Source organism: Danio aesculapii, chromosome 14, assembly GCF_903798145.1.
Source record: "Danio aesculapii chromosome 14, fDanAes4.1, whole genome shotgun sequence".
Lineage (NCBI taxonomy): Eukaryota > Metazoa > Chordata > Actinopteri > Cypriniformes > Danionidae > Danio > Danio aesculapii.
In genome coordinates, this window is record NC_079448.1 from 46,882,116 (window position 1) to 46,906,377 (window position 24,262).

Below are 24,262 nucleotides of genomic sequence, written 5' to 3' on the forward strand. Positions count from 1 at the left end.
CGCAATCTCGCGAGCTGTTCATCTAAACTACTTTTTGTTGGTGCTACTCGATATCGACTGTTGAGTTAGCTGTCCACCACTCATAAACAATGGACTGAGCTTCATGAAGGTAAAGAATTACTAAGCTTCATTTATTTCATTCTTTGTATATACCGTTTATGTAAATACTCCTTCAACTGTAGCATCTTGCTAAGCTGTAGCTTGTCAGGCTAGGCTAAGTTAACTGAAAGACACCGGCTGCAGTCAGATTCAGTTAGCTGTGTGTGTTGTTTACGGAGAGGCAGTTTTCGCTTAATCTGATTTTAAATTAAAAATAAAACAGTCCCTCGTTTAGACATATCCTGCCTGACACATGGACGAAATGTAGAGATTTGTAGCCTGATAATGATCATTGAATGCTAATTCTAAGCTCATCATGGTCTAAAAAACAAACAAGTGTTTATATTGTCATAACCGGGTTTGCCTGTTGTCGTAAAAATACGTTAATTGAGATTAAATGTGTGTTGTTATAAAGATGATTGTTTTACAGTACAGATATGTTTCATTAGTTTGCTTATTAGCTGACCATCATGATGTTATTGGTGCATTAGATAGATAGATAGATAGATAGATAGACAGATAGATAGATAGATAGATAGATAGATAGATAGATAGATAGATAGATAGATAGATAGATAGATAGATAGATAGATAGATAGACAATAAATTGTTACATCGATTCATAGATAGATAGATAGGATAAATTAATTGTTACATAGATAGATAGATAGATAGTTACATTGATTCACAGATAGATAGATGTAAAGACAATAAATTGTTACATCGATGGATGGATGGATGGATGGATGGATGGATGGATGGATAGATAGATGTAAAGACAATAAATTGTTACATCGATTCATAGATGGATAGATAGATAAGATAAATTAATTTATAGATAGATAGATAGATAGATAGATAGATACTGTAGATGAATTAATAGAATGATGGATTGATAGAACAATGTAACGATTGATTGAAGTTTAATTGTGGCTTATTTCAGCAGAGTAGAAGATGTATTTTTGTACTTGGACAAAACGTGATTAGTCACCCGACAGCGTGGACAGTCACATGATCAGTTAACGTTTCTCCTGTAATAAGCTTCAGTGCTGTTTGATTTTCCTAACACAGTGTATTGTAAATGTTCAGCAGGATTCAGTGTGTCTCTCCTGGACTTGACACAGAGAGGATGTTCCCCTGTCTGGCCCACAGACCATGGCAAGTCCTCTGCCGGGTCTACCTGCAACAACGAGCCCCTCTGTCTCAGAGATCCTCCAAAATTGCAAAGCCCTGTTTTGGTAAGCACTTCACGCATTATGATTTCCATCTGTCCTGTGAAAAGAGTTTTAATGCTTCATATCTTGTAGTTCAATACTTCTAAACCAGATCCACAAATGATTCTCTGATTCTTAACAGGTTGGCAAAGTAGAGGAGGTGTGCACAAACTCTGGTTTAGCGTTCCGGATTTCAGGGTCACTTCCTTAACATGGACACAGGTCCAGAATTGCTCGACATCAGGAAGTGGTAAAGATGGATCTCCAGCCAGACCCGAAGAACCAAAAACTACTGAGAAAGCACAAGCTACACAGCCTGCTGCAAAAGGAGCTGGTGATAATGCCTTTATTCACATTGACTTTGCATTAGTGTTGTCACTATAGTGGAATTTTCAACTGCGATACAATACGATATTGAAAAATATCGATATTCAATACCTTTTTCGGTACTGTGGGGAACAAATTCAACATTCAACGTATGCAAATTAAGTAAAGAATTACATTAAAAAAAAACTAAATTAGTGCAATCTTATCTTATTTTCTTATAAAAACAAGTGTGTTAATCTTAATATTATTATTAGTTATTTATCTTCCTTCTAATGAGAAGAGTGTGTCTGTCTGTGTGTCTGTCTGTGTGTCTGTCTGTGTGTCTGTCTGTCTGTCTGTCTGTCTGTCTGTCTGTCTGTCTGTCTGTCTGTCTGTCTGTCTGTCTGTGTGTCTGTCTGTCTGTGTACTGGTTTTGTTGGTTTACATGGACAGAAAATTTTGTATAATCGCATGGGAATGACCAAGTTGTGCTCTATTTAGTTGGTTTACAAGGACATTTCTAGTGTCCTTGTGATTCAAAATGCTTATAAATCACACTTAACAGGGTTTTTTCACATTCAGATTTTGCCACCGGTTTCCTGAAGGTCGGGTTTAGGAGTAGGGCCTTAGAATAAGTGTTTTTTTACTGTATAAAATACATTGTACCTGTGCAGAATCCTTGTAAACCACCAATACCAATGTCTGTGTGTGTACTGGATTAGCTATACTTGTGAGGGCTCAGTTGTTCTTGTATAGTGAAATGTGAAACTGACCCAAGTTGTACTATGTTAAGGTGGTTTACAAGGACATGCCTTGTGTCATACTTTTTTTTTTTTTTAACTCAAATTTGCCACAGGTTTCCTGAAGGTAGGGTTCAGGAGTAGGGCCTTATAATAAATATTTTTTACTGTATAAAATACAGTACACCTATGCAGAGTTCTTGCAAACCACCAATACCAATGTGTGTGTGTTTGTGTGTGTACTGCTGTAACTATATTATTTGAGGGCTTAGTTGTGCTTGTATAGAGAAATATGAAAACAACCCAAGTTGTACTCTGTTAGAGTGGTTTACAAGGACATGCCTTGTGTCCCTGTGATTCAAAATGCATTAAAAATAATTAAAACTCATACTTAATGAGGTCGTTTTACATTTAAATTTTGTCATATGTTTCCTGAAGGTCGGTTTAGGGATAGGGGTATTAGCCTTAATATTAAGTGCTTTTTACAGTATACAAAACATTACAGCTACAGAGAGTACTCATAAATCACCAATACCAACGTGTGTATGTGTGTACTGGTTTAGCTATACTTGTGAGGGCTTAATTGTGCTCCTCTATATAGTGAAATGTGAAAACAATCCACTTATTAGGACATTTTTTTCTAATCCTTACTAATTAAAAATTATCATAAATTGTCTGGAACATATTTTTATTAGTATCTAATGACAGCCACTTGTTCTCTGAGGGTTGGTTTTAGGGCTAGTTAGATAAAAGTACCATTAACCTGATATAAATACAATGTAAGTCTATAAGATAAGAAAACAAACTTTCTCTGCTACATTAATGATGTGTATATGTGGTAATTTCTTACTTACTTTCCTAAAAAAAAAAAAATGTAAATGTTGTTTTTTCGCATTTGAGGTTCCAAACTTCAAGGTCTGACGAAAGCAGAGAGCATTCAAGTGAAAGGTAGTGCATTCTTGATTATCACACATACAGTTACAATGTATATTGTGATTCTGTTTAACTAGTACTTCATGTTTTGTTTTCAGTACGGGCCGTCCTGAAAAAAAGAGAATATGGCCTCAAATATACCCAGAATAATTTCATCACCGCGGTTAGAGCTATGAATGAGTTCTGCCTCAAACCCAGGTATAAGAAAGCTGAGACTTGTAGTTCACTGTAGCTTAGTTTGTAGGTCTTCCAACATGATGCAAATCTGTGTATTCTTGTGTTTTTAAAGTGACCTAGAGCATCTTAGGAAAATCCGTCGGCGTAGTCCCCATGATGACACTGAAGCGTTCACCGTGTTTCTGCGATCGGATGTGGAAGCGAAGTATATACAACTATCTTTACACACTGAAATGATCAAAAGTGACATTCAGTACAGAATTGTACTGCAAAAAATGCTGTTCTTCTGACCTTTATCTTAAAAACAAGCTCGTAAAAAACATTAAATCGCTAATAAAAAGTGGTTTTGATTACCAAACCTGAATAATTTCTAACTGATCATGTGATCATAATATTTCAGCTTGCCACAGGAATAGTTATATTTTAAATTCTAATAAAATGTCATAAAATTACTGTAATAGTAACTATAATATTAACTGTATTTTTCTATATAACTGTATTTATAATCATAAACGACTAAACAAATTAACACCAACTTTTTGATCATTTATGGCATCACAAAAAAGCACTTAAAATGAATTATTAAGCATGGTTTCTGTATGTTTATTGTTTAGAGCACTGGAGGTATGGGGAAGTCAGGAGGCACTTGCTCGAGAGAGAGATCAGAGGAAAGAAGTGGAAAGGGAGTACCAAGAAAGTATGAAATTCCCTCCTCATTTACTGCATTGTCTGTTTATTCTGCAGTCTTCATGTCGACTCAATAAGTAACATTTTGTCTTTACACTCAAAAGACATATTCAGAAATCAGAAGCTGTTGAAGGAGTACAAAGACTTTTGGGGAAACACAAAGGTAAGGGCAAGTGTAAGCTTGTCAACATGATTACTTTGTTCTGTTACCGGCTGATGGGTGTAACCGGTCCTCATAGTTCTTTCTCTCTTTTTTAATATTCTTAAAATTTGTCTTGCATGATTGTCTTGCTTTTATTTTACCTCAAAGCTGAAAATGTGTACACTAAGTGTGTTTCTAATATTGTGTGTCCCCTGTAGCCTCGGTCTAGAAAGAGGGCGACATTTCTACAAGGACCAGGAAAGGTGGTGATGGTAGCTATATGCATGTAAGGTTCAAGTTTGCTACATTTGCATCAATTAAAGACTTTAAATAGGAACTGTATGACTTCTATGCAGAAAAGAAAACTCAACCCCATGTTATCCCTCTATTAAATTAAAGATATTGAGTTATAAGGCATGTGGTCTCACATGACTTCTAGCCTTTGACTGACTGTTAGACTTTAAACAATCAGATCTGTGTCTAGTACATTAGACCAGTGCTTCCCAACCCTGTTCCTGAAGGCACACCAACAGTACACATTTTCAACCTCTCCCTAATCAAACACATAACATAACATTAGAGAGACTCCAACACCTGAAGTTAATGGGTCAGAAAAGGGAGACATCCAAAATATGTACTGTTGGTGTGCCTCCAGGAACAGGGTTGGGAAACACTGCATTAGACAATATAATGTGTGCACTACCAAAATTTGAGGTTGGAAAGTTTTTTAGATGTTTCTGTTACTCTTCAAAGCTGTTTATTGGATCAAAAGTATAGTGATATTGTGAAAATATTATTACAACGTAGATTTGCTTTTGTTTAAATATTAAAAAAACATAAATACAATTTTCAGAATCGTTCAGGAATCATTCTGATATGATGATTAGGAGCTCAAAACTTTTTTTGATTATTTATCGTGAATATTTTTTAGCAGTCTATGCATAACAAAAAGATTATAACAAAAGGATTATCTGAATAGAACAGTAAAACATCTAAATTATTGCATCCTTTTTGGATAAATGCATTCATTTTTTTAAGTAAATGTAACTAACTGACCACAATTTCTGAACAATAATTTGTGTATATATCAATTTAAAATGTAATTATATAATTCAAACTTTGTCATCTCCAGAAATGGACTTAATTTTTTCTTCAAGCTGTTGGCGTGGGTTTATACAGGATCTGCCAGTATGTTTTCAGAAGCCATCCACTCGCTGGCTGATACCTGCAATCAGGTGAGGTGACATTTTTAAAGTCTGCATGAAACCAGAATTTACAATCTTTATTTTGCTAACTCACGTTGTTGTTCTTAAGATTAATAATGAATCTATACAAGTTAATCCACTAAAAAATTTTGTTTTGATAATCTTTAATCAAACTTGCCTCCGCGTTTGGAGTGGCGGTCACTCTGACGGCTTCCATAGCAGCTGCATATTAATACCCCATCTTACTGTTATTTTGCTATGAGGGAATGATGTGCATAAAGAAGGCCCCGCCCTTATTCAGTATTTTGGTTTCAGTCGGAATGCATTAGCATAATGAAATAAAAGTCTTAGCAACTTCCGGTTCACTCTGACTTTAAAATTATTTCATCTCTTACAATGACTACATTTACATGGCCATCAGTAATCTAATTATTTGCCTTAATCTGAATAAGACAATAATATGATTGAGGTGTTTACATGCGACGACAGATGAAGATACAAATGGCAAAAGAGGCTATCTACTTGAAAGTGACAGAATGTTTAATTCCTCCTGAGGACTTGAAACCTACAATTAATTTGTACATAAACAAAACATAGAAAAGAAAATGGAACATCTGCATAAATAAAAAAATTGCATGAAATTAACCCAAAAATAAATGAAAGACACGTAGGAAATTATAATTTTGAGACCAGGCATGATCAAACTGTCTAAACTAGATGTCAATTTTACATTCTAGGTTGACACATTTGTATTTACTGAATAACGAAGCACCACCTAAATGTAATTACTGCCAGGCTGCTCTTACCATAAAACATATTTTGTTGGAATGTGGAAGCTTGATTACCATTAGACAAAATGTTTTTAAGGAGAGTACTTTGATGGACATTTTTACAAAGGTACCACCATAAAAGAATCTTAAATTATTAATCAAAAATTGAACTGAAAAAGCATATTTACTTTGAATATATTTTTGTGTGAATTTTATCTATTTCTATCCAATATAGTTGTCTAAGTAACTTTTTATTGTTATACAAATTAGTTTTTATCATGTAATATTTTATGTATATTCATTTTGCTACGAAATTGCCATAAGTTGCTGATATGGCAATAAATAAATAATAAATAAATAAAGATACAAATTCTCAAGCAGCAGGCTAGGCTACCTCTGTCATTTCATTCACCTAACTTTTCATTCATGCCCCCACGACAAACTCGATGATACAGGATGAGAGAATAGTCATCCTTTCCCACTCTTGCGTGAAGCCATTCTCAATTGTTTGTTGTCAAACTCCTGACACCTGCCGTGAAAACATGTCTGTACATATCTGTACTGCACTTCAATACTGCGGCTAAAATAGAAGTAGTCCCCATGTCTTAATTCGGTTTCTGTTTAGTTCCATTATGACTTTAGTCAGATTAAGGCCATCAAAAGTCAATGTTTACATGGTAGACTATTAATCAGAGTATTGTTTTAATTGTATTAAAATCAGAGTATCGCTGTCTGTGTAAACATAACACACGTCTCTCTCCTCTACAGGCTCTTCTTGCACTTGGCATCAGTCAGTCTGTCCGCAACCCTGACGCCATCCATCCGTACGTGCAGCTCATATAGATTAATCCTTTTTACAGACTGAACCCTCCATCCCTGCCTAAACCTACCATCCTCTCTTATGATAGGTATGGCTTCTCCAACATGCGCTACATTGCCTCTCTCATCAGTGGAGTCGGCATCTTCATGATGGGTGCTGGCTTGTCCTGGTATCATGGTATTATGGGACTCCTGCATCCTCAGCCAATCGAATCACTGCTCTGGGTTAGTAGTTTTCAGTTAGAACTTGCAAAATCCTGTGAAATGTGATGGTACACTGCTCAAATATTTGGTGATTGATAAGTTATTTTTAATAATAATAATATTAATAATAATAAGTTTTATTTGTAACGCGCTTTTCTTAGGCCCCGTTTACACTGCCAGTTAAATGTGATGCAATTCTGGTCTTTGCTCATATGTGACACAGATCAGATCTGTTCTATGACCATGTAAACAAAAAAACTAATGTGTTTGGATATTCAGAGATCGGTTTCAGGCCTCCTTCATATGTGGAAATAAATCAGATATAAATCGGATATGTAACAATGCGACCATCATGTAAACGGGCAGATCGGTGATATTGAGGCTTTCCATTTTGTACGTCATTAAACGACAATGTGGTACTTCTCCGTGATTTAATGATGTAGAAGGAATAGCATGTGTGGAGACGCCATTGTGGTAAACAACAATAACAGAGGAAACATGGAGAAGGAAAGTGGTCAGTCCACAATTTGCTCTGAATGGTGGAGGACACCATATATAAACTATAGGCACAAGCTGCAATGACGGCCCTTTCCCTCCTCCTCCTCCTCCTCCTCAAAATAATTTTAAAGTTGGGCGAACTTCGCATATTTCACAGAGCTAAAAGCAAGGCAATTTCTTCCATCATGCCTAGTGTGGCACATATGCTAGAACCCGTCTTTACGCATGTGCGACATCGTAAATTGTATGGCAAGTGTACCCATGAATCGGATATAGGTCACAATTAAAAGAACTTGTAAATGGACAGGCAAAAAAAAATAGATATAGGCAACAAATCAAGACCTGACAGTGTAAACGGGGCATTAGACTCAAAGCACTACAGGGCAAACTACTAACAATAGCAGAAACAGCACAACAATAAAAATATGAACCACAAGATAGAATAATAAGATTAACAAAAATTATCATCCAGAGTTAAAAGCAATGCTAAAATGGTGAGCCTCAAGGAGTTTCTTAAAACAGTCCAGCAAAACAGGATTCCTAATGCTGATAGGTAGTGCATTCCACAGCTTAGGCACACTGTATGAAAAAGCCCTACCACCCATGGTCTTGAGTTTACTGCGCGGCTGATACAGGGTAAGTCCCGATGCCGGACGAAGACCGCGTGCTGAAGTGGTGAGAGTCACCAGGTCACAAATGTAACCAGGTGCTAGCCCATGCACTGCTTTGAAGGTTAACAGTCTTAAAATCAACCCGTGACTTAATAGGAAGCCAGTGTGGTTGTTAAAGTACAGGAGTAATATGGTGGCGTGATGATGTGTGTGTCAGAACCCATACAGCGAAATGTTAAATATACTGTAATCTTCTGAGAGAACTTGTAGGTAAACTCCCAAAAAGTGAATTACAGTAATCAAGATGTGATGTGATAAAGGCATGACTAAGCGTCTCCGCATTAATTAATTCTGCTGCTTTTATTTGATTTGAAAATAAAAACTGCAATATTCTGAAATATTTATATTTTTAATATAATTTAATATAATTTTATTTTTATATATAATATTATTACTCTTGCAGAATGTCTCTTTTAAATAGTTTTTTTTTCCTGTCATTGCTTTAGTCTTCAGTGTCTCGGGATTCTCCATAAAATATTCTAATATACTGATTTAGTGCTCAAGAAATATTTGTTTTTATAATCACTGTGTTGTTGCTGTGAATGTATATTTTTATAACTTATTGTACTTTTTTTTAGGTTTCTTTGTTCGTTAGAAATTTCAAAAGACAGCAACGTTTCATACTATAGCTCTTTTATAATTATAAATAAATTTACTGTCACTTTTGACCAATTTAATACATTACTTCTGAATTAAAGTTACAACCTCTTAAAAAAAACAATCCTTGTGTATTTATTAAATGTGTTTATATTTTTCAGGCATACTGTATTTTAGCAGGATCTCTGGTATCTGAAGGAGGTGAGATGTGTTTTTTTCTTCCGAATTGTCATTAGCATTCACAAATGTGTCTGACACTGTCACTAACATCATCTGTCTGCTGATTTCCATAAAGCTACACTGTTAGTGGCCATAAATGAGATCAAGAAGAGTGCACATAAACAGGGCTTGTCCTTTTACGAGTACGGTATGTACCTTCTATTAGCCTTGAGTATTGTTTGATTGTTTTTATAGCTCGGAGATGACCAGTTTGATCACTCTTGTTTGTACACGGCAGTAATGCAAAGTCGAGACCCCAGCACTAATGTGGTCCTGTTGGAGGATGCTGCTGCTGTGATTGGGGTGGTGTTGGCAGCTGGATGTATGGGACTTACATCTCTTACAGGTATTATATTTTTATTATACCATGTTCGCTTTTAAAGGAACGCACCACTTTTGTTTTGGAAATAGACTCGTTTTATAACTCTCCAGGGCTTGACATTAACTTTGATCACCAGCCACTGTGGCTAGTAGTTTTCCAATGTCACTAGCCAATTTTGTTGTCGGGAAAATATATTTTATATGCATAAATTTGACTTTGACATGCTAAAATTACTTTTTTGTGTTATTTTGTGTTATTTTCACATGCCGCCTCATTCATTTCACTGTTTTGTGTGTTGTGACCTTGCTCATGAGCATGAGAAAATGTGGTTTCATAGTGTCGCATTGCAATTAGTTTTATTTGACTGTTCAGGGCTCAACACTAAGGATTTACCTTTTTTTCTGTGGCCACACCATACTAATTATTTCCTTGCCACAAATTTTAAATAATGGTTAAAACAAGTAACTGCTTTCTTTTGCTCGTGCGAACACTTATTAGTCGTGATGCTTCTCGATTTTAAGAGCACATTTGCACATTGACAAATGGTCTTAAACTAAAATTCTAGTTTTAATTCTAAAATTCAGCATTGGTAATTTAAAAATTATTTTCAACCAGCCAAAGTGGCTAGTGAGGATGCCTGTTTAGCAAGCCACAGGTGAAATTTGGCGAGTTGGCGGGTGCAGGGGCATAGCGGACAAATTAAAAGTGGGGGGGACAGCTGTATGAGATCGTATGTTCATTAAATTATTAATCACCTGTTTCTAAATGGTCTGTCTCTAAAGCTACAGTCACACTGGGCTTTGTGTGTGCGAAATTCTGTCGTACGGCGCTGCGAAAAGGGGCGGGATTAAACAAGATGTTTAGACATTAAAAAGCCAGCGATTTGCTCCATGTTTTAAATTTCTGTCCAGAGAGGTGCTGTTTTCTCGATTGGTCTCACGCAGTCAAATGATGCGATTTCGCAGGTCAGAGTTCAAGCTTGAACTTTGCACCGCAGCGTCATGCGAAACTTGACGCATGACCTTACGTTTCCGGTCTGACGCATTCGCGTGCGTATGAATGGAAGTCTATGGGAAGAAAAGTCAAGTGTGACCGCAGCTTAAAAGTGAGGGGGACGGATCCCCCCGTCCCCCCCCGGTTGCTACGCCCCTGGGCGGGTGTTAATGTCTAGCCCTTCACCTCCCTTAGATTTAGACATTTAAGTTTTACCATTTTTAAATTCATTAAGCCGATCTCTAGGCCTTGCAAGTAGCACTTTTAGCTTAGCTTAGCATAAATCATTGAAATGGATTTGACCATTAGCAATTAAAAAAAGAGCTTTGATAATATTCCTGTTTAAAACATGACTCTTCTGTAGTTACATTGTGACCTTTTCTAGGTCAATAAGGCCAGGAACTATACTCTCATTTTGGCGTAATAATCAATGAACTACTTCCGTACCATTGCTGCAGCAGGCCCAATGATATTACACAGCACCTGAAAATAGTCCCCAGCTATAACAGCACTGTGTAATATCATTGCACCTGCTATAGCCATTTATCAAAACTGATTTTTTTGAGCAAGATGCTACCGGTCTAACCCCATTCAATGGTTTGTGCTATGCTAAAAGTACTCCCACCAGATTTGGAGATTCAAAAATGCTAAAAATCTTCGTTTATATTTTAAAAACATACTGCTTTTGTTTGTGTCTTTAACATGCAAATTAGCTGCTTTTCTCTTTCCAGAAGAGGGCAAAGCCTTTAGAGCTTCTGCCTCAGTTACTTTGACAACAAGCAAAACATCTGCATGGGTTTTAAAGTCTTGTCAGTTTAAACTCCTGATCAGGGATCCAATGATTAACTGTGCTTTAATTCGTCATGGGTAATTAATCGTGAAGGTTTCTCAACAAAGCATTTCTGCACGGAACAAAACTGCTGCAACTAAACAAAGTTATGCCAATTGTGCGCTAGTTTAAAGGTCCAAGCTTGTACACCGTGGCTAATACGCACTCACACTGGATTAACTATGGCTGTGGCTATTAACTAAGGGCCATTCACATGTCATGTCTTTTCCTTTCTTGCGTGCATATTGGACCACTCACGCTTTCCAGGCGCACATAGTTGAAAGAATAGCGCGAATACTATTTTTATTAATTTATATATTTTTTTTATTTATTCATTGTTCTGTCATTTTTTTTGTGTAAAACTATTACTTATGTTTAAATGCCAAAAACTTTTTTTCCACTTATTTTTTAAGTCCAGAGAGAAATGGACTATTGTTACTGAGCAGCAATAAATAACCCTTTAAAATGTTAGGAGTTTTCATGTTTGTTTGTTTGTTTTTTAAGTAGTACTGTTTTGAAATTAATGATATTTTGAAATTAATGCATAATAATCATGATAACCATGATCATTCCTCAGACTATAATCGTACAACTAAAATCTATAATCATTGCATCCCTAATTTTGATTTATGGTTTTCTGAGACAAAGCTTTAACTGGGCTTCTATCTTTCTGTGTGAATAAAATAAATCTTAAAAAAGATTATTACATCATACTAATGATGTCAGTAAATTAAGTGTCATCATACCTGCACACCCCGTTTAATGTCATTCCTCATTTTCTTTTTATTTAATCAGGGTGTAGGACTGAGATTTATCAGTTGATGTTCTTTTCACATATTGTAAATGGATACACAGAAAGTCAAAACCTTCGCCGGTCCAGAAGATACTTTTTTATTGTGTGTGTTTTTCATGGCTCCAGGGAAATCTGTGTAAAGATCTGGATTACGCTCTATTCAGTGAACCTCCTTTCATGCTTGAGAACAACCCTGATGGCCGTTTCAGCTCAGTTTATTATCTGGCACTTGCTACAGTTGTGTGCTATTGAAGTGTAGTCAGCCATGAAACAAACTGCAGTGTTATTTTACATAGGAGGACTAGAATATACAAAAGTGGAACTTTCTGTCTGTACCACTAGAGGTCTGTGTTGTGCTTTTAAAGATTACTTCATTTCAGTTTGGGGTCAGCTATATGCATTTGCTTCTCAATCAAGTGTCTTCTCATCAGGGTTTTATTTATTTGATAGGAAAATGGTGAATAAAGTGCAATATAATTGTATCGTAAAAAACTAATCTTCTGTTTTAATTCACTTTAACTGCCCCACCTAGAAAAACATTTCCTAACTCTTAATGTCGCTAGTTAACACACTCAAATGCATTTCTTTCAACACATCTCATAATTCCTAAAATATCAACTTCTACCAAATGGTTGATATGTCGGTTTATGGTAAAAGTACCGTAATTAATACATATTCTATGAAAATTATAAAATATGAAGTGTAAGACCAATTTGTTTAAAAACATAATCAAAAATATAATAATTTTAAATACTAAATCCTCTTTGTTTTTTGAAATATTTCAGATTCTCATTTAACATGCTGTTTGTTTGTTGTTTTTTGTTTGTTTGTTTTTTGTTAACCAACAATGCTGTGTGTGTAAACAATCATTTAAAACCGTCATTCTTTAAATAACTTCAACAGTCATTATTTAAAACGGTCAAAATATGTTAAATATCTGATAAAAGGAGTAAACTGTAATTTCAGCAACTGTTACTCTTCAATGTCACATAAAAATTCAAAAAATATTTGAATGTGCTTATTTTCTGTTAATGAATCCCTTTTTTATTGTTTTGCTGCGTAATTTTTTTGTGAAAACTGATACATTTTTCAGGACTTATCTGGAGAAATATTACATTATAAATGTTTGACTTTTGAACAATTGAAAGTTTTGAAATTTATTTAAAATGTCCTAAGTTAAATTGTCCTATAATGTTTCCTATAATATTTTATAGGAATCTAATCTTTATAAAATCTTTTTTCTTTTTTTTTTTTCTTTTTTATTTATTTTTTTATACAGGGACAATGTATAACATGACATATTGTGCCAGAGCTATAAAACTAATTTACATCTGTAGTCCCTGGGCAGGAAGTCGTAAAAAATTTAACAGTAAAAAATAATACATTATACACGTACAATACAATACATACAATACATCATTATTAATAATATGAAATCAAATCAGTGGCTGCATCTTTGATTTTGTTTAAGGCAAATTTTAAGAACTGTTTTAAAATGATTAAAAGTGGTACTCTCTCTCTCTGATCTGCTCTGGTATTTTATTCCATCTTTCTGCTGCTCTGACTGAAACAACTGATTGTCCAAAAGCAGTTCTCTTAAGTTTAACTGAACAATCACCTCTAACCGATAACCTAGCCTGTCTTATATTGTCCTTGCTGACAATCACACATTGTTTAAGGGGTGGTGGTGCAAGATTATTAAATATTTTATACATTAAGCATACAGCATAAAATAAGAAACTGGAATGTTAGTAATTTATGTTATGCAATACAGTTACAATAATGATAGCTCCTTGGCTTTTTAGCTAAAATTAGTTTGTTTATATATAATATACAATGGCTTTAATGTTGTAATGTTCGTGTGGGACCAGCATGTAGCACAATAAGATAAGTGAAGGAGAATCATTGTATTTATAAAAAGTTTATCAGCAGCCATAGGTAACTGATGCCTAATGTTTCTATAAATCCTCAGGCTTGCTCCAGCACTTTTGGAAACCTTCTTAATGTGTTTTTTTTAAATTTAAATTAGAGTCAATAATTATTCCTAAATATTTAAAATGAATAACAATATTTTTTACTTCTCCATTAACTAAAATATCTGAGCAATGCTTCTCATTTTTCTTAATTGAAAAACATTCCTACAGTTTTACTTACATTGATGGTAAGACATAAACAATATAACCAGTCTGAAATTTTGAGTGCAACAGTAAGTTTGTTAGCAGCTTGTTCTTTGGTTTTTGCGTGACTATATACTAGTGTCATCTGCATACATTTGAACCTGAACTTCTGGACACACTGTAGGCAAATCATTAATGTATAAACTTAACAGAATTGGTCCAAGAATGGATGCTTGTGGAACTCCAAAATTACAATTGATGAATGGTGAACATGCGCCATTAATTCTTGTACAATGCTTTCTCGATATTTAAATATCACTGCATCCATGATAATGCATTAACAGAAAAATTAAACCTTGGTAATTTAGATTAAAGGACATTGTGGTTAACATTGTCAAAGGCCTTTTTAAAATCAAGAAAGACCGCACCAGCAACTCCACCCCTATCTTGACTGGATATAATTTGTTCAATAAAGTAACAGTTTGCGGTCTCTGTAGAATGATGTGCTCTAAATCCAAACTGCATAGAATGTAATGAAAATTTAAAAGTTAAATGAAAAGTTAAATGCTCTACCAGTTGATTACAGACAACCTTTTCAATTACTTTATAGGCAATTGGTAAAATACTGATAGGCCTATGGTTAACGAGATTAGCAGGATCACCAGTCTTAAATATGGGTTTTATTACTGCTGACTTCCAGGCACTTGGAACATAAGATTGTCTTATTGATAAATTAACAAGGTGAGTTAAAGGTGTACTAAGAACATTTGCATACTTAAGTCATGTAGTGACTTAACTATTTCTGTTATGCCTAGTTCAGACTGCACAATTTTTAAAAAGTAGTCGTGTCAGATGTTTTCACACTACATAACTATCTGGGTTAGCGTTTTGTCGCTGCTGTGTTTAAATTACAAGATGTATCTGCGACAGGGGGCTTCACACTACATGACTTTACAAAAGGAAGAATCAAAGATAACTTTGTCTCAGTCCGTAAATATGTTTCACAACCAAACACACGCAAGTAGTGACATGGAAACAACACGAGGTCACGTATCTTTTGTTATTAACTACATAATAAAAAAGAAGTTTTTAGTGGGGTAGAAAATGTAATTACTTTGCTCACCTGGCTTTTGAAGGGAATCAAAAATTTTTGATTTTGTGCTCTACAACGTTTTTTTTTTTTTTTTTGAGCTGGTTGTGGGATTGCTCCGACGACACGTCAAACAGACACTGGTGCTCCTGCCAAATTTACACTAGAATTTCCTTAATTTCGTGGGTCCAAATAGACCAAATAGAAGCCCTTTTAACTTCTCCCCCAACCTCCTGCTGGCCTGCAGAAACCCACACTATTGGATGCTGCTCTCTCATTGGCTGTAGGTCAGAGTTTCTCAACCACATTCCTGGAGGACCACCAGCTCTGCACATTTTGCATGTCTCCTTAACCAAACACACCTGATTCAGATCATCAGCTTATTAGCAGAGACTGAAAGACCTGTAATGGATGTGACAGACAAAGGAGACATCCAAAACATGCAGTATGCTGGTGGTCCTCCAGGAACATGGTTAAGAAACACTGCTGTATGTAATCACTGATGTTATTTTCAATCAGAACACATTATGCCAAATATCTCACTGCTGTCGGCGACTCGTCTGCAATTCTCTCAGATTGCGTCTTTGATGGTTCACACTGTGTGATTGTTACTCACATGAACGAGCACCGATTTGCCTGGGATTTCAGGCATGTGTCAGCGATTTATCAACCTGTTGTCTAGTCAAAATCGGGGCTAAAATCATGCATTCTCAACTCTGCATAAGTTTGGTAAGAATAATAGCAATTTATTTTATAGTTAAGGCTTTAAAATGAACTTTTAGCTGAATACTAGTATCTTGAAAAATAACTAATAATATGTTAATTACTGTGATTATAGAAAAGATTTCCCAGTGATAGGTTGTGAAGAAGATTTTTATTTACTAAACCTATATGAAGACACATTTAATTGGGTGAGTGGAGGGCCCTACGTATCTGCCATTATGTATCTTTGAAAACAGGTGATAGGTTAAGGCAAAGGGGTCATAAAAGAGCATGAGAGAGGACTTGGGGATGCATTGAGAACCATCTGTGTCAGAAAGGCATGAAATGTATAAAACACGTGTTGAAACTGTCATGTATATTTGAAAAGACACATACTGTGTGGGAGAGACGAGTCCAGTTTAGATGTTTGAAACATGGATACTAGTCATGATTACCAAATGTGAACTGTATGTGGAAAAACGGTGATTATATTAGATCTGTACATTATAAGGGCCAACAAAAAGAGGGGTCTGTAAATAGGGGTCGTAAAGGAGTAGGAGCTGGGAGAGGCCTGTTGAACCAGTAAACAGCTGTGAAAACACAAAGGTGGGAGGAAGCAAGGATAAAGGGGATAGCAAATTTGAGGGACACTGGATTTGTCCTGGGGAGAGACTGAGATGGATCTGCTCCAGGCTGTCTTTGCTTTTTTGGGAAATATTCCAATAAAGTATATTCTTCTGATATTCATAACCCCAGTCTGAGCTTAATTCATTAAGAGGAAAGCCAGAAACCACATCAGTTGCAGCTGGAAGGGCATCCGCTGCGTAAAACTTGCTGGATAAGTTGGTGGTTCATTCCGCTGTGGCATCCCTTGATTAATAAAGGAACTAAGCCGAAAAAGAAAGTGAATGAATGAATTATAGAAAAGACAAAAGAAATTAGCTATTAGAAATTAGTCAAGTCTATAGAGGGACTTTTAAATTAGATATTTAAACTATTATGTTATAAATATGTTGAAAATATGTTCTCTCTGTTAAACAGCACCTGGGAAATAATTTTAAGAGAAATACAATTTTACAGAAGGGGTAATAATTTTGCGTTTATCAGGTATATTTTCTAAACTGAAGCATAAAATTTACAGTAGTCCACATTCAAAGTAAATCAAATGTTTTTCAAAATAGTCCTAGGACAAGAAGGGGTGTTCAATAGTTTTAGGACCACTTTGATGAAAGGTGATGATCCACTTCAAAGGTTGACTACTGTATATGGTCTATGATAAAGAAATTCTAGTAACAATGAGAGAGCTGATATTATTGCGCACCCCCTCCCCTACTATGTCCATGTTAGTTTTATCATTACCTAAATCTCATCTGCACTGATCCACTCTCTCTTTCTCTTTCTAGGTAACCCCTATTATGACAGTCTGGGCTCTCTCGGTGTAGGTACACTGTTAGGAACGGTTTCTGCGTTTCTCATCTACACCAACACTGAGGCTCTGCTGGGACGCTCCATCCAGGCCGAGCACATGCAGAAGCTCACAGAGTTTCTGGAAAACGACCCTGCTGTCAGGTCAGTCCTGCACGTGTCCTCCACTGTCCGCATAATAAAAGCTTAATCAGCAAACAAGCTGCCTTCCTGATCATAACAGGAAAGCAGAAGCACCCTGTACAAATGCTTGTCAAATTCAGGCAAGCGACACATTCTCGAAATAAAACCTGGCTTGGACGTTACATCACTGAATGTTTTCCTTTTCTTGATGAAATCAGATCTGTTGTCCTCACCGCAGGTCATTTTGTCTCCAGGGCGATTCATGATGTAAAAGCCACTGATATGGGGCTGAGCAAAGTGCGCTTCAAGGCTGAGGTGGACTTTGATGGACGGGTGGTGACGCGCTCATACCTGGAGAAGCAGGACATTGAACAGATCCTCAATGTACGTGCTCAGAGACGAGGCTTCAGATCTGATGTAGATCATCTGATATTAATCTAATGTTGGTTTCATAAAACGTCTGAGCTGACATCACTCACTTTATGAAAAACATTTCCTAAAGTTGAAGTCCGAATTATTAGCCCCCCTTTTCTTTTGATTTATTTATTTATTTTAAATATTTCCCAAATGATGTTTAACAGAGCAAGGACATTTTCACAGTATTTCCTATAATATTTTTTCTTCTAGAGAATATCTTATTTGTTTTATTTCAGCTAGAATAAAAAAAAGTTTTTAATTTTTTTTTAAAACATTTTAGGGGCAAAATTATTAGCCCCTTTTAGCTATTTTTTTCGATAGTCTACAGAACAAACCATCATTATACAATAACTTGCCTAATTACCTTATCCTGCCTAGTTTACCTAATTAACCTAGTTAAGCCTTTAAATGTCAATTTAAGCTGTATAAAAGTGTTCTGAGAAATATCTAGTAAAATATTATTTAATATTAATAATTCTGACTTCATCATCATCATCATCTAGTTCAGTTGAAGTATTGTAATGTCACAAAACTGCAAAGCACATATGAAGTGTGCAATTCGGAACAATGCCACAGTCACTTGTTTTTTTCTGAATGAGTCAGCTATTTTGAACAAATAGATTGAATGAATGATTCAGTCAGACATTCAATGTATTAGTCATTTTAGGCTTGATTTTAAAGCAAGAAGGTGGTTTTCACTGGCACAAACTTCTAATTATTTGCCCCTAAAATAATAAAGAACAAAATCGTCTTCTTGTGCTTACAATAGGTGCTAAATAGTTTTAGTTTCTCCAATGTACACTTGCAATCCAGTTGTAAAAAAAAAAAAATCATGTGTTTGAATTGCTTTGTATGCTTATATCTGAATGTTTGGCCTGTAGGACATTCAGCAGGTGAAGACACCAGAGGAGCTGGAGAACTTTATGCTGAAGCATGGAGAGAACATCATTGACACCTTAGGAGCTGAAGTGGACCGACTTGAGAAAGAACTCAAGGTATCAGATAAGACTGTGATTCTAAATCTCCTTTGATACAACTGATTACTATGACTCTCTTCAGAGTCAGACATGTGTGATGTTCGGTTAGCTCTCAGAATAACTTCAACATTATGTTCAGCAAACACCACACTCATTGTGCACCACAAGTTCAAACCACAACATTGTTTTTATTATAAACACTAAAAATAGTTTCATATTTGTATATAAACTGTTTCATTTTTGAGATTTTTTGATAAATAGACATTTCAGAACAGTATAGAAGCCATTGTTTTTTTGGGGGGGTTTGTATGTAAACACGCTTGATGGATGTGTGTGACCATTGTGCTTACATCTTTTGCAGCACCTCACTCTTTTAAAGAAACACTCCACCTTTTAGCAATAGGCTTTTTTTTTTAAAAGTCCCCTAATTTAAAGAGATGAGTTTTACCACTTACCATAAACATTTTTTGATCCATTCAGCCAATCCAGGTCTGGAGGACCATTTTTAGATTATCTGGATCATTGAATCACATTACCGTTCATTTATTCATTTTCTTTTTGGCTTAGTCCCTTGATTAATCTGTGGTCGCCACAGCGGAATGAACTGCCAACTTATCCAACATATGTTTTTACGCAGTGGATGCCCTTTCAGCTACAACACATCACTGGGAAACATCCATACACACTCATTCACACACATACACTACGGACAATTTAGCTTACCCAATTCACCTGTGCCACGTGTCTTTGGACTGGGGGGGAAACCGAAGCACCTGGAGGAAACACACGCAAACACAGGGAGAACATGCAAACTCCACACAGAAATGCCAACTGACCCAGCCGAGGCTCGAACCAGCATCCTTCTTGCTGTGAGGCGACAGCACTACCTACTGCGCCAACACATCGCCAATCATATTACCATCTAGCTTAAAAAAAATTTTTTGATCATTTTCCTATTTAAAGGCTAACCCTGCTGTTGTTACTTCATGCACAAAGACCAATGGAAAATGAAAAGCTGCAATTTTCTAAGCCAATATGGCTAGGAACTGTACTTCCATTCTGGCGTAACAATCAAAGAACTTTGCTGCTGTACCAAAGTTATGCCTTAGCAAAGTTCAGCTTTTTATTTTCTTCTTTGTTTTTAAAGCTATTTCCAAAAAAAATGTTTAACTCTGTCAAACTTTTACACACAGTCAATTTCAGTTTCAAAGCAGTGGACCAATCAGAAGAGCTGTATTATTTAACAACAAGATGGCAGAGGATACACTTTAAGAGGAAAAAACATTTCTGAGCACTGCATCTAGCATTCCTAGACCTGTTTTGTCTGAATGCGCCCTTTGAGTCTTTAATGTCACTTTTGCCCAGAAAATGCCATATGTTCAGAATACATTTTTTTTTTCCATTTGTTGTGATTGAAAATCAGATGTTTGGGGAAGTAAGCCTATTTCTCTTCTCTTCTAAATTTACAACAATGAATTTGTGCTCTTTAAAAATGCATAAAATGCATAAAATGTAGTTTAGTATGTATTAGTAGTGGGCAGCACAGTGGCTCAGTGGTTAGCACTGTTGTCTCACAGCAAGAAGGTCACTGGTTCGAGTCCTGGCTGGGCCAGTTGGTATTTCTTTGTGGAGTTTGCATGTTCTTCGGGTGCTCCGGTTTCCCCCACAGTCTAAAGACATGCGCTATAATTGAATTTAATAAACTAAATTGAGTTTAGTGTATGATTGTGTGAGTGAATAAGTGTGTATGGGTGTTTTCCCAGTACTGGGTTACGACTGGAAGGGCATCTGCTGCATAAAACATATGCAAGAATAGTTGGCGCTTTATTCCATTGTGGTGACTTCTGAAATAGAGGCTAAGCCGAAGGAAAATGAATGAATGAATGTATTAGCAGTTTTGGCTTAAATTTCTCTTTGCTTACTCTTGCTCTTAATCTTTCCAACAGCAACGTAATCCTGAGGTGCGGCATGTGGACCTGGAGATTTTATAATGTCATTGAAGAGTGAGAATCAGAATGGAGCTGAAGGAGAAGTAATCAAACCTTCCTGTCCCATTCTCTCTATACGGCCAATCAGCTGAGGTCTTACATCACACCTACCCCACGCTCCAGCACTGTCCTGTACATGGTTTCAGCACATATGACAACAAAACCTTAAAAGCCAGTACAGATAAAACTCCATATACATGGAGGACAGTTGTATTTTACAGTCATTGGATATTTGGTTCAGTGGTAGTCTGTAACATCAGCGCTTTAAAATCAGGTCCATGCTCTGTAAAAGGACCGGTCTTATTTCATTTGGCTCTTTGCAAGCAGAGCAGCATAAACACTCACATTTCACAAGAGTTCTTGCATAACACCAGACTATTTCTGAAGAGGATGTCTGGAAATAGTTCACTTGAAGGGTAAAGGTTTCATTCTGCTACGTGAAAGCACAGGTTTAGATGATATTAGAACTTTTCCCATATTACTAGGATGTCTTTCAGATGCTAAGACATGATGGCATGTTTAAATGATGCCGTTATCACTGAATGATATAAGCTGATTTGATAATTATTTATTGAAATTATGAAAACATTGAACAGTAATTGTAATCTACTGCAAATAATTAAGTTTTTGTAATAATATTTGAGCTTTTTCTGATCGATTTATAATTTACACTTCGATAAAGTAGTGCTACTATCATATATTCTAAACTCTGTTGATAAATTATATCCAATTGTATAGATAAAAAGAGAAATTTAGCCCTAAAGATTCACATGGTGTGGAGTGCAAGTCTCAAAAACCCTTCCTCCTGCTGCTTCTCATCTGGTTGTGTTGTATTTTTGTGTGACTGAATGAATGTTGAAGGCATTTGTAGATCTCCAAAAACCCTTTTGTGTTTGTATAAAGTCACTAAAAACACATTCTGGGCTGGCATTGTTGAGTTACAGGTCAGTTTGTGAACACTAGCCCTTATTTTTCCATTGTAAATAATTCCTGACTGTGAAGATACAACACTCAGATTTTGATATCTGAAAAAAAGCAGCGTTCATCCTTTTGAAAAGCTCTGTGTAAACATGCGGACAGTTCATTGTGTAGTTTTGTGCTCGCCTGTGCTGGGATCTAGTCTGTTTAAGGTTTTTAAACTAACATTGTAATGTGATCAGAGCTTTGAAACTCACTCAGTTCCTCTCAGACGTTTCTTATGCAGGTTGGATGAAACACATTCAAGGTCAAAAATGAAGTTGATAAGAGTTTTGGAAAAGGCTTATATATTTTAAATATGTTTATTGCCAGATTGCTATTTGGAGAGATCTCTGGAGATACCGAAGAAGATGGATGAATAAATTGATATTAATTTATTACACCATTGAATATTTGTCTTTTTTATTGTTTTATTATTTATTTTTTGCTTATGTTATAAAGAAATGTACAGTGCATCCGAAATATATTCACAGCGCTTCACTTTTTACACTGTTTCCAAATGTTACAGCTTTATTGCAAAACGAATTAAATTCATTTATTTCCTCAAAATTCTACACACAATACCCTATAATAACAATGTGAAAAAAGATTTTATTAAAAATAAAAAAAACTGAAAAATCACATGTACATAAGTATCCACAGGTTTGCTGTGAAGCACTAAATTGAGCTCAGGTACATTCTGTTTCCACTGATCATTCTTGAGATGTTTCAGCAGCTTAACTGGAGTTTGGACTGACATCATGATTGGACATGATTTGAAAAGGCGTACACCTGTCTATATAAGGTCTCAGGGTTGACAGTGCATGTCAAACCACAAACCAAGCATGAAGACAAAGGAATTGTCTGTAGACCTCAGAGACAGGATTGTCTCGAGGCACAAGGCTGGGGAAGCTTACAGAAAATTTCTGCTGCTCTGAAAGTTCCACTGAGCACAGTGGCCTCCATAATCCATAAGTGGAAGATGTTTGTAACCACCAGGACTCTTCCTAGAGCTGGCCGGTCATCTAAGCTGAGTGATCGGGGAAGAAGGGCCTTAGTCAGGGAGGTGATCAATAACCCGATTGTCACTGTCTGAGCACCAGAGTTCTTCTGTGGAGAGAGGAGAACCTTACAGAAGGACAACCATCTGTGCAGCAATCCACCAATCAGGCCTGTATGGTAGAGTGGCCGGACGGAAGCCACTCCCCGCCTGGAATTTGCCAAAAGGCATCTGAAGGACTCTCAGACCATAAGAATCAAAATTCTCTGGTCTGATGAGACTCAAATTGAACTCTTTGGAGTGAATGCCCGGCGTTATGTTTGGAGAAAGCCAGGCACCGCTCATCACCAGGCTAATGCCAATCCTTACAGTGAAGCATGGTGGTGGCAGCATCATGCTGTGGTGATGTTTTTCAACAGCAGGAACTGGAAGACTAGTCAGGATAGAGGGAAAGATGAATGCAGCAATGTACAGAGACATCCTGAATGAAAATCGGCTTTACTGTGCTTTTGACCCCAGACTGGGGTCATGGTTCATCTTCCAGCAGGACAATGACCCAAAGCACGCTGCCAAAATATCAATGGAGTGGCTTCACAACAACTCGTGAATGTCCTTGAGTGGCTCAGCCAGAGCTCAGACCTAAATCCTATTGAACATCTCTGGAGAGATCTGAAAATGGCTATACTGTACACTGTCGCTTCCTATCCAACCTGATAGAGCTTGAGAGGCACTGCAAAGAGGAATGGGCAACAATTCCTAAAGACAGATGTGCCAAGCTTGTGGCATCATATTCAAAAAGACTTGAGGCTGTCATTGCTGCCAAAGGTGCATCAACAAAGTATTGAGCAAAGGCTGTGAATGCTGTACTTACATGAACTAAATCTTACATGTACTTAAAAATATCTATCAAATTAAATGTGATCATGCTACATAATTTCATATTTTATACCTAAATATAGTCTTTTACTGTATCCTCAAATGATTTGTATTGTATATGCAATATTTTTGGTGTGTTATACATTCAAGTGGACAAACGTATTCCAATTATGTAATGTGCATCTCTTCAAATAAAAAATAATTGCCATATTCTTAAAAACTATCATTAAATCTGTCTTTTTAATGTTGATTGGCTCATGAACTTCAACCTAAAACGGTAAAAGGCTTTTTCAAATACTAACACAACCGTATTTATTGCGTCTCTAAAATATAGCATCATATAGGATTCTATACGGTCAATGGCAGCCGTGA

The 24,262-nt window shown here is 36.2% G+C and overlaps 1 protein-coding gene across 2 annotated transcripts; it reads left to right on the forward strand.

The window, feature by feature from the left end:
• Nucleotides 1-22,425, forward strand: slc30a9 (solute carrier family 30 member 9). 2 transcript variants are annotated; one of them, XM_056472128.1, is made up of 19 exons: nucleotides 1-109; nucleotides 1,189-1,337; nucleotides 1,456-1,647; nucleotides 3,260-3,307; nucleotides 3,391-3,490; nucleotides 3,582-3,674; nucleotides 4,084-4,166; nucleotides 4,261-4,319; nucleotides 4,517-4,584; nucleotides 5,431-5,533; nucleotides 7,042-7,097; nucleotides 7,182-7,317; nucleotides 9,224-9,263; nucleotides 9,358-9,429; nucleotides 9,520-9,627; nucleotides 17,531-17,696; nucleotides 17,930-18,059; nucleotides 18,974-19,087; nucleotides 21,016-22,425. In XM_056472128.1, the coding sequence occupies exons 2-19, from the start codon at nucleotides 1,229-1,231 to the stop codon at nucleotides 21,058-21,060; spliced, it is 1,722 nt and encodes a 573-aa protein (XP_056328103.1). In that variant the 5' UTR covers nucleotides 1-109; nucleotides 1,189-1,228; the 3' UTR covers nucleotides 21,061-22,425. The 2 variants fall into 2 exon arrangements, with proteins under 2 accessions (XP_056328103.1, XP_056328104.1); XM_056472129.1 differs by having other exon boundaries at nucleotides 1,192-1,337.
• Nucleotides 22,426-24,262: the final 1,837 nt, after the last annotated feature.

Coding starts and splice junctions, on each gene's coding strand:
- slc30a9 (XM_056472128.1), top strand. CDS start 1,229: ATGTTCCCCTGTCTGGCCCACAGACCATGGCAAGTCCTCTGCCGGGTC. Junction 7,098..7,181: donor AACCCTGACGCCATCCATCC/GTACGTGCAGCT, acceptor CTCTTATGATAG/GTATGGCTTCTCCAACATGC. Junction 9,264..9,357: donor ATCTCTGGTATCTGAAGGAG/GTGAGATGTGTT, acceptor ATTTCCATAAAG/CTACACTGTTAGTGGCCATA.